General features: G+C 32.4%; 1 protein-coding gene and 1 non-coding gene across 6 annotated transcripts; one reads left to right on the forward strand and one right to left on the reverse strand.

Annotated features, from left to right (window-relative positions):
• Window positions 1-1,929: 1,929 nt before the first annotated feature.
• Window positions 1,930-2,003, reverse strand: TRNAV-CAC. Its single transcript has one exon. It is a non-coding gene; the product is annotated as a tRNA-Val (tRNA).
• Window positions 2,004-4,168: 2,165 nt separating this feature from the next.
• LOC116027159 (DNA-binding protein BIN4-like) lies at window positions 4,169-9,027 on the forward strand. 5 transcript variants are annotated; one of them, XM_031268601.1, is made up of 15 exons: window positions 4,169-4,296; window positions 4,379-4,456; window positions 4,580-4,802; window positions 5,227-5,485; window positions 5,570-5,637; window positions 6,106-6,382; window positions 6,575-6,642; window positions 6,726-6,779; window positions 7,056-7,173; window positions 7,390-7,436; window positions 7,663-7,689; window positions 8,058-8,133; window positions 8,213-8,349; window positions 8,447-8,546; window positions 8,768-9,027. In XM_031268601.1, the coding sequence occupies exons 3-14, from the start codon at window positions 4,755-4,757 to the stop codon at window positions 8,540-8,542; spliced, it is 1,275 nt and encodes a 424-aa protein (XP_031124461.1). In that variant the 5' UTR covers window positions 4,169-4,296; window positions 4,379-4,456; window positions 4,580-4,754; the 3' UTR covers window positions 8,543-8,546; window positions 8,768-9,027. The 5 variants fall into 5 exon arrangements, with proteins under 5 accessions (XP_031124461.1, XP_031124459.1, XP_031124460.1 ...); XM_031268599.1 differs by lacking the exon at window positions 8,768-9,027 and having other exon boundaries at window positions 4,558-4,802; window positions 8,447-8,675; XM_031268600.1 differs by lacking the exon at window positions 8,768-9,027 and having other exon boundaries at window positions 4,569-4,802; window positions 8,447-8,675.
• Window positions 9,028-9,943: the final 916 nt, after the last annotated feature.

Genomic DNA, 9,943 nt, shown 5'->3' on the forward strand with positions numbered 1-9,943 from the left:
AAAAAATTTTTTTTTTTTTTTTTTTTTTTTTTTTTTTTTTTTTTTTTTGCATCTGCCTTAGCTTTGATGTTAATAGAATGTATGATTTTTTTTATAATAAATATTATTAATCAATTGTGCTTCATAGAATTTTGTTATCATATATTTTAATTTTGAAATTAGTTGGATATGTTACTTCAAAACCTAACACTTGCATAAACGTATCTTTACATTTTTAATCGAATTGATATGGTACAAACATTGTGCTTTAATTTCTCTTTAATTTGGATTGCAATAACAACATATGTTTTTCTCCTATCTATCATATGCACATAGTAACCAATACTTCTTTTTCATTTTATTGCATTTGACTTGTTTGTGATTATACCATCGATTAAATTTCTACAAAGTTCCAACAAAATTTTTTCAAGAAACTAAAAATTTGATTGATAATTTTGTGACAGCCAAATTTTTGTATGAGATTTTGACTAGTATAACGTTTTTTTTTTTAAATTTTAAATCTTAGTATTATTAAAAATTTAAAATAAGAATTATATTTACTTATTGGGATAGAGGTAAAATTTGTAGAAGTATATTTGTAAAAACTAAATTATATTATGGAGGTGAGTCAAATCAATTTTGATTAAAATTTATATAAAATGACAATTGACCATAGTTTAAAAAATACAATGAAAAAAAATTAATTGGCCATTGTTTGGATGTATCTCTTTGGTTTTTAAAAATTTTTTTAAGTGATTAAAAATATTTTAAAAAAGTTCGCATGGATCCTTATCCAATACGATTCGGGTCAATGTGAAAATGTAATACTTATACAGACAAATGTTTAATTATAGAATGTTTTAAATTCACGAATACATGAGATTTTTATGGAATAAAATTTAAAAAAAAAAACAAAAACAAAAACAAAAAACAAAAAACAAAAAAATGAAAAATGAACATGTGTCAAATCTTGAAAGAATTAACCTGCTAAACAAGTTAATTTAGACTCAATTTAACAATTTTATCGATTTAGATGATCTGAATGAATTTTTTTTTTTAATAACTTAGTGGACCTAATTGCATTATCCGATTCACTTAGGGGTCAATTTGACCATTTTTCCTTGTTTTTTTTTTTTAATCTTAAATATGAAATAGAGTAACCATTTTAGGTAGAGTCACACTTGTGTGATACCGTCTCATGAATCCTTATTCGTGAGATGAGTCGAGTAGTGTCAATATGAAATTTGATTTATTTTTTTTTTTCAATCATGAATGTTGGCCAGGTATAAAAATCAACAATTAAAATCTTTCTATATTTAAATAATTATTTCTTTGTAAAAATCAGAATTTTCTATTGCTCTGTACCTCTGTTTGGTATAGCGGGAGTCCAGTAAAAATCTACCGTATATGTCTAAATATGAAATAGAGTAACCATTTTAGGTAGAGTCACACTTGTGTGATACCGTCTCATGAATCCTTATTCGTGAGATGAGTCGAGTAGTGTCAATATGAAATTTGATTTATTTTTTTTTTTCAATCATGAATGTTGGCCAGGTATAAAAATCAACAATTAAAATCTTTCTATATTTAAATAATTATTTCTTTGTAAAAATCAGAATTTTCTATTGCTCTGTACCTCTGTTTGGTATAGCGGGAGTCCAGTAAAAATCTACCGTATATGTCTAAATATGAAATAGAGTAACCATTTTAGGTAGAGTCACACTTGTGTGATACCGTCTCATGAATCCTTATTCGTGAGATGAGTCGAGTAGTGTCAATATGAAATTTGATTTATTTTTTTTTTTCAATCATGAATGTTGGCCAGGTATAAAAATCAACAATTAAAATATTTCTATATTTAAATAATTATTTCTTTGTAAAAATCAGAATTTTCTATTGCTCTGTACCTCTGTTTGGTATAGCGGGAGTCCAGTAAAAATCTACCGTATATGTCTGAGCCCAGGTTCGAACTGGGGACCTCTAGTGTGTGAGACTAGCGTGATAACCAACTACACCACCCAGACAGCTGTTTGCTTTTTGCAAAATTATCCAATTTTTATTATACCTTAAAGGCTTTATCGTGATTAACAAATTAAATATAATAATATCCATCTATTATTATTATTATTATAGTAACAGTTTTAATGCTCATTTTAATTATTAATAGCAATCCAAATATGATGTTAATATTAATCCAAAAAAGTGTCTTTTGTTGTTGAGATTACTTTCTAGTGTCCATTTATATTATATATAAGAGAATAAAGAATTCATACAATAATAAAACTTCAATATCATAATAATATTTACTAATCTAATAAGAGCCAACAAAGTTAGACTTACAGCGAAAACTGAAAAATGTTGATATAATTGTGTCCATGGACGTGCTCTTGGTATAAGAGGCAGCCGCAATCCACCATCCACTATGGAAGGTGAACAGACCCCTAGCACCGTCCAGAGCAGCTGCCAGAGCATTAACTCGAGCCATTACAACACCAGCGGCAATTACGCACCGTAAAGGGCAGCGAAGGCCAGCTAGCCAATCAGGGGTATGTGTCTACGACCCAACATGTAGCAGGCATTATAAATAGTTCTCATTCTCCCCTTCCCCAACTTGGTTTTTGCTTAGCTTTTGCTCGGACGTAGCACTAGCTCTAGCTGGCCCCTTAGAAAGGAAGTTTTCTAAGTATCCCGGGGTCAAGTAGTGTGCACATTGTCCCCTTTTTAATTGTAATCCGTTGAAACTTATTCGATATAGACTAAAAGTTCCTTCCTATTACATTCTGATTCGCCTGAGCGACATAAGTTACTATGGATGGTCGCCTGAGCGGTTGTTCGTTGTAAGGGCGGAGGCAGAGTAGAAACGAGTTATGACTTCTCCCCAAAAAAAAGGAAGCCATTTTCTAAAAAAAACATGTATATTTTAAATTTTTCTCATTGACAAACACTATAAATCAGGAAAATGATTTCCAGAAATCATTTTTGGGTTTTTAAACACACCCTTGAGGAAAAATATAATATTTTTACATTTTGATGTAAAAGTATTACCCTCCTTTATAAGTTATAAGTAATGTTGACACGTGTTTGTTGCTTATAAGTTAAAATGTACACTGTAATATTTTTAAATCAAAATGTAAAAGTTTTAAAGTTTTCTTTCAAAGTATTACATTTTCGCATATAAGTAATAAATATTTTATTCTTAATTAGTATTACATTTTCTAGTGTAAGTATTACATTTATATATTTACTCGACTCGTTTCATGAATAAGGATCAATGAGATAGTCATACACACGTGTTTGCCTTTAAAAAATCTAAGTAAAGTTTTAACAAGGTAAGAGTATTTGTGTTCAGGAAAAAAAAACTAAATGTACAACTTTCAAGTAAAATATATAAATTATTGGAAAAATGGTTAAATAGGCCCATGAATTTTCCTCGCATGAATTTTACTCGAAAAGTCAATTAGGTATCTGAACGTTTACAAGGTGCAATTAAACCCATCAATATATCATTTTGGTGATTGAAACCCAAAAATTGATTAATAACCTGTAATAGCATGTCACTAGAGATTCCGCTATCATTTGACACTAATCTGGCAACAAACATTGGCGACCAACTGGCTGCCTTCTTTAAAGGTAATCGGCGACAATTCAACAATTGCATGGTCGCCAGTGTTTGTTGTCGGAATAGTGTCAGAGTGCTAGTACATCGCTTTTGATTTCAATACGTCAAAATAACAAGTCGATGAGTTTAGTTACACATTTAAAAAATTTAAAAGTCTAATTGACTTTTTGAGTAAAGTTTATAGATCTATATGATTATTTTTCTTAAATTATTTGGATGGAAAAAAGGGCTAAGGTTATAATATTTCTCCACTTTTTATATATAGTTAAATATGTTTATACTTTATTGTCAATCCCTGGTAAATAATTAGCCTATCAGCCAATTTTGGCTTATTTAACCATTATTAGTTGTTTGGTTAATAAGTTTTTTGTAACTCCAAAATACTAAAATTCAAAAGGATCAGCTAACAGCTAATTTATCAAACAACTTTCTACAATCACCCAATGTTATCAACTAATCATACCTTCTAACCCAAAAGCCAACCCAATCAGCCAACAACCATTTACCAAACAGGTTTAACTTTGATGGCTTATTTTACTATTTTTCATTTAAAAAAAAAAAAAAAACGACGGTAGAAGCTGCTAAACATCCGGCTACCGGCGTCTCGGCGAGTTGGCGACTTGGCTTCTCCCTTCTCGGCAAACAAGGTGTTTGGACTTCGGAGTGTTTGGCACGGTCAAAAGCTACCATCAAAATATGTAGGTTGAATTGAATAGATGCTTATTTTGGGCTCCATTTGAAATTTAAAGCAGTTGATGTTGGCAATTGCATCTATTGCAGGTTTATCTGTGTGAAAAACTGTTGTTAGTCAATGAGATGTGCTTCTCCATTATTCTTAACCGTGCATCTGCTGGTCCTGTAAGTTATAAAACATTCTCCATTGGCTTATTATTGATTTTATATGATCCCAGTTTGGATTTTGTACTGTTTGCGTTTGTATTCATTTTATGCAATTTCAGATATATTTTAGAATCGATACAGGGAAGCAAGGACTACAGAGCGCATGAATGTAAGGTGGAACGAAGAAATTGCATTAAATCTCAGTTCTCACTCTATATGTCTTAGTCTCCCACTCTAAACAACCCAGCGAAAATGCTTGCCCCTTGACAAATTCTCAAGTAAATTTATTTATTTATTGTATCCTTGAAAGCTCAAAATGAGTACCTCAAGAGAAGAATCTCCAGATTGGCTTCGTTCTTTCAAGGTAAATGTATTGATTTTCTTTTATAATCTTTTCCACCTAGAATTTGGTTTCTTTTCTGCCAGAGCTGAAATATCTGTTACAGAGCTAATAATGGCATTTGAATGTGCTGTTTACTTCAAACTTCAGTTGTATTTTATCATTTTTATGCAGTTGGCTTATGGATGATTTGCCTTTCATTTTGCCCCCCTTAAAAAAACGTGCTCTAAGTCTCAAATTATATAGCACCCAGAGTTGGGTTATTTTATATTCTCTGATTCATTACTGAAATGTTTGGTGATGCAATGCGATTAGTTTGGTTGATGATTTATTTGGTTCTGTGAATTCAGCAGATGCATATGTTAATATGTTTGGTTTGGATATAGTGAAGTTGATGTTAACGTTGACGCGTTGTTGATGGTAATTGAGAATTTTAATGCTAAAACAGGCACCTACTCCTTTAGCATTATCGTCGGATTCAGAGTCCCCTTCAAATGATAGTCCTATTAGTGATGATGAGGACGGAATGAGTCTCGGGAAATTGTTCTCCAAAGATAAATCCAATACAATTGAGACTAAAAACAATTTGGATGGGAATGACTTGTTGATTTACACGCCTTCTAGAGAAAAGTCTCCTGCTAAGAAGGCAAGAGTGGAGCATACACCAGGTGGAAAGAGGAAGAGAGAAAGTCAGCCTGAAAATGAAGGTATGCTTTCTAAAATTTGTTACTCCATATTATTTTAGCTAAAACAGAATAAGACGATAAATGCACTCTCTTATAATTGTACAGGAAAAGATGATGATGATTTCAAGGTCTTTTCTAAGAGAAAAGCTACAGAGAAGTTTATTTCACATGAGGTAGGCAGTGCTTTGCAATTATATTCAATTGTTCTTTGTGTTAGTTCATTTTGTAGTCCTGTAGATGGAGTTTCACCTATGCATTCTTAGTCTTCAAATTCATATATGCTGAGCTTATTGGATTATGGAATATAAAATGTAGATGTTGGGGGTTCTCTCCTTACTGCCATTTTGGATCATCGCTGTGAACAGGGCTGATTTTTGTTTGCTAATATTGAAAATTTTCTTGCAATGGGGGAATTATAAAACTTGCCCTCCATGAACTACAAACAATCTAGTTTATATATGATGATCGTTGATTTCTTGGTTTTGTTGTCTAAAGTTTATTGGATCCTAGTTTGTTCCAAGGTAAGTTCAGAACCATTACATAACTAACTAGATGGTGCCAGTTTTCTTAGAAGATTTCTAGCAGCATCTGAAGTTTTAACCATCTTAGTGCACTCCTCAAGGATGACTGTTCTTTTACAGGAACCTATATATTCAGTCTGGAGTCTCTCATCTGACTCCAAGTCTTATCCTGATACCAGTCCTATAAGAAAGGGCCATATCCTTGATAAAGACTTACTTGCACATAATGAAGCTCAAGACATGAAATCTAAAGGAACAAAAGATCCAGATTTCCTTGACAGTGATGGAGAACCTGTCTCCACCGAGGATCTGAAGATGAAATCTCCGAAAAAACAATCTGAAAAAGACAACCACACACCAAAAAAGAGGAAGAAAGTAGAAAAGACTACAAATGAGGGTAAGGAAGCCATTAATGACCTTTCTGGACATTGCTGTAATCCTTATTATGTAACGGATATGATGAATGAATCTATAAGCCTGTAGTCACCCTAACATTTTAAAATTTTAATTTTACTTATTGAGCTTTCTAGAGACTGTAGCTTTTCTAAGCCAAACTCTTGTTTATTTATTTTATTATTTTATCATTTAGATGCAGAGAATAAAGCTAATGCTGATGTCCTAGAGGAAGATATTCCAGAGAAGCATAATGGAACACATGTAAGACATAGAGTACTTTTATTGCAATTATGGTTGATATTGGAGATAGTAACTTCGCCAGTCGTTCTGATCTATTTGTGTAGGTTTCATATTCAAGACTCCCTTTGTTACTTCCTGAGAAAGTGCAAAGGTTAAAGGTTAGTATGAGCAGGCCTTAACTAATTATATGGATAATGTAGATATGATTAATCTGTGTTCCTTTCTTTTCTTTCTCCTGCATTCTAAAAGCCAACTCCCCCTTTCTGCATGAACTAAAAGATGTCAATGTTGGTGCCTTTAGACCCAGCTACTTTGATGTTTCTTCAATATTTCTTGATAATAATTAAATGTCTTAGTAGTCATCTGCAAATATCCCATCATTTAACATGTTAATGTTTGTTGACACCATTTTTTTTTTCTTTTGTTCATAAAAGGCACTTGTGGAGTGTGATGGTGATTCCATAGATTTGAGTGGTGATGTGGGTGCTGTTGGGCGGGTTGTAATCTCAGATAATCCATCTGGAAGCAACGAAATGCTTTTGGATCTAAAAGGCATGTACAAGTTTCTCTAATATCTGATGATAAAGTTCTTGATTTGCATGTCGTGTAGAACCATGAAATAGCACTACCTTTCTTGAGGTGGTATGATGAGATTAAGTGTGGCAATTATATGTTCTAGTTATAGATGCTTCACGCCCTTTTTTGCAGAGCAACAAGGTTTAATACTCATGGCTCTTCTGATTTTAGTAATCGGGTTTGAAATTTCAGGAACCATATACAAAACGACAATAGTTCCTTCCATGCCATTCTGTGTGGTATGCGTTTTCTTTAATGCAGAAACCTCTTTAGCTTTGTTTTTTCCTTTTTGCCGAATAGGACTAATTCCACTTTTGGTTCACATACTATAGTGGAATTTTCACATTTAGTTCTCAATTATCAATTTGACCGTATTTAGTACTTAGTTTTCCAAATTGACCACTTGTCTTCCATACACGATACATATATTTATGTATATGATCTGACACTCTTCCGTTGCTGTAGGTAAGCTTTGGTCCATCAGAAGCAAAGGTGTGTTTGTTGATTTATTTGCTCTAGCCATACCAGCACCTTGAAAAGGAAGAACACATAATACCTCATTCTAAAATTAGTGCATTTTATAGCTTTGCTTGTAATGGATTGACCCATAACCTTTGACTTACTTCAAGCGTACTAATTTCCCTACCTCCTTTATGCACCAGCAGTTAGGCATAGGTTAAAGGTTTAGCACAATAAGAAACTTTACCCCACCATTACTTGTTGTCCTGAACTTGAGTCATGGCATTCTGCTTTCATGTCGCATTGTATATAAAAATGGTTGGAAAGATAAAACGAAGAAAAAAAAAAGGCATTTTGGTTGATGTGTTCAAATTACCTATTCCTCCATGTCTTTTCACCAGATTGACGCCATCATGAATGAATTAATCCAATTGACACCACAATCAAATGTTTATGAAGCTGAAACAATGGTTGAAGGTTTGATTTCTCCCCTTCAGATCTCCTTTTTTCTTTGAGGAGTAAAAGATGTTTACTCTCTTGAATATATTCCATTCAGGGACTCTTGATGGATTTTCGTTTGATTCGGAAGAGGAGGCTGACAATTTGCCCAAAAAGGCTGTTGAAGGCAATCAAAATGAAGCCATTGAGGATGAAACAAATGGAAAAACAGAACGAAAAGCTAAAAAATCATTAGTATGCATAATGATTTTTTTTTTTTTGAATTTAAGGAAATAATCTATATATTTTTTGCGTTAAAATTAAGTTGTTGGGATCCTTGTATATTGTTTAGGGGGCTGAGCAAAAGAAGGGCAAAATTGGAGGGGGCAAGCAACCAAAGAAAGCAAAAAAGAAAGCCCAAGTCACAAAGAAAAACAAGAAAAAATGAGAAGGTTGTTTCTAACTTCTTCATCCCGTGTACATTTTCTTAATTTTCAATCTCTAATTCTCTATATACGTATCATAATCAATTGAAATCATTACGAATACTTTTTATTATGAGTGCCAATATTTTTTTATTATTTATTTTTGTGAGACCACCCCGCACAAGGCGGGCATTAACTGACCCTTCTGAACCTAGTATCGGCTGAAAGGAACCCCAAAATATTTTCAGGTGGGGTTTCTAAGACTTTTGTACCCGAATCCTTTGCTTGACCAAGATTTGCAAGAAAGTCAGCATATTTATTGTCTTCTCTCATCACATGTGTGAACTTCATGGTAATTGGTAAAGTCATTAACCTTGTAGTTCTTGCTCATCACCTTAATCACGGAGTGCAGTTCCACAATTATGAGTGCCAATATGTTCATGGATTAAAATCATTATGAATACTTTTTATTATGAATGCTAATATGTTCATGGATTAATTTAATATATAATGTTTGCCCTTCGTGTAAGTCAATTGTCAGCACAGCCTTCAGACAGTTAATAATGAATAATATTGTTACCACACCATTTTTCACAGTTGATACTTGATAATGAATTGGGGATGATGGCATCTAATTATATCCCACGTTTGTTTAACGAGAACAGGATTATTTAAAAAAAAAAATCTTCCATTATTATGCTACAGGGAATATTATTGGCTATACCAAAACTAGACCTAGACAGTCCAAAACTAAGACACTGTCTAGTTTTATATTATCTCATACCAAGTTTGCAATACCAAACTAATACCAACACTTACAAGTACGTAGTTTTTTTTTTTTTTTTTTTGAGTGTTAGAGGAAAATTTACAATCAGTCCAATTACTGCACTAAGGTGTGTACTTGGTAATTCCGTCAGACTATATCGTTGATGGTTGAGTAAATGTAACATGATTATCATATTTGAGTTTGTCTTATCACACATGAGCGTATTTTGCTTAGTATACACAACTGATGAGGTAAACGAGTAAATACCCAACTTACTCATTGACTGTAGTGGTTTTTTTCGATTTAATTCTAAATGAGGTAAATAAAAAATGGTTGATAACACATGATACATAAAAAATGTTACATTTGGTTGCAAAAAAGTATTTTAAAAAAAGTTAATTTAAGCAAAAAGGACATGAGTTGCTTAACATAAAATGAAAAGAATAATTAACAGTAGTACTAAAAAAAACTATATATTTACCACATAACTATTGCTGATTAATTTTTTTTTGTTACCAAAATTTTATTAAAGACAAAAATAATACGGAGTAAAAGAAAATGACACATCTGGATAAACAAAAATGGCGGGTCCCAAAATCTAAAAACCGCCATGTCCTTCCCCATAACTTTCCGAATTCTCATTTTGGACCCCTTTTCT

This window comes from Ipomoea triloba, chromosome 8, assembly GCF_003576645.1.
Source record: "Ipomoea triloba cultivar NCNSP0323 chromosome 8, ASM357664v1".
Taxonomy (NCBI): domain Eukaryota; kingdom Viridiplantae; phylum Streptophyta; class Magnoliopsida; order Solanales; family Convolvulaceae; genus Ipomoea; species Ipomoea triloba.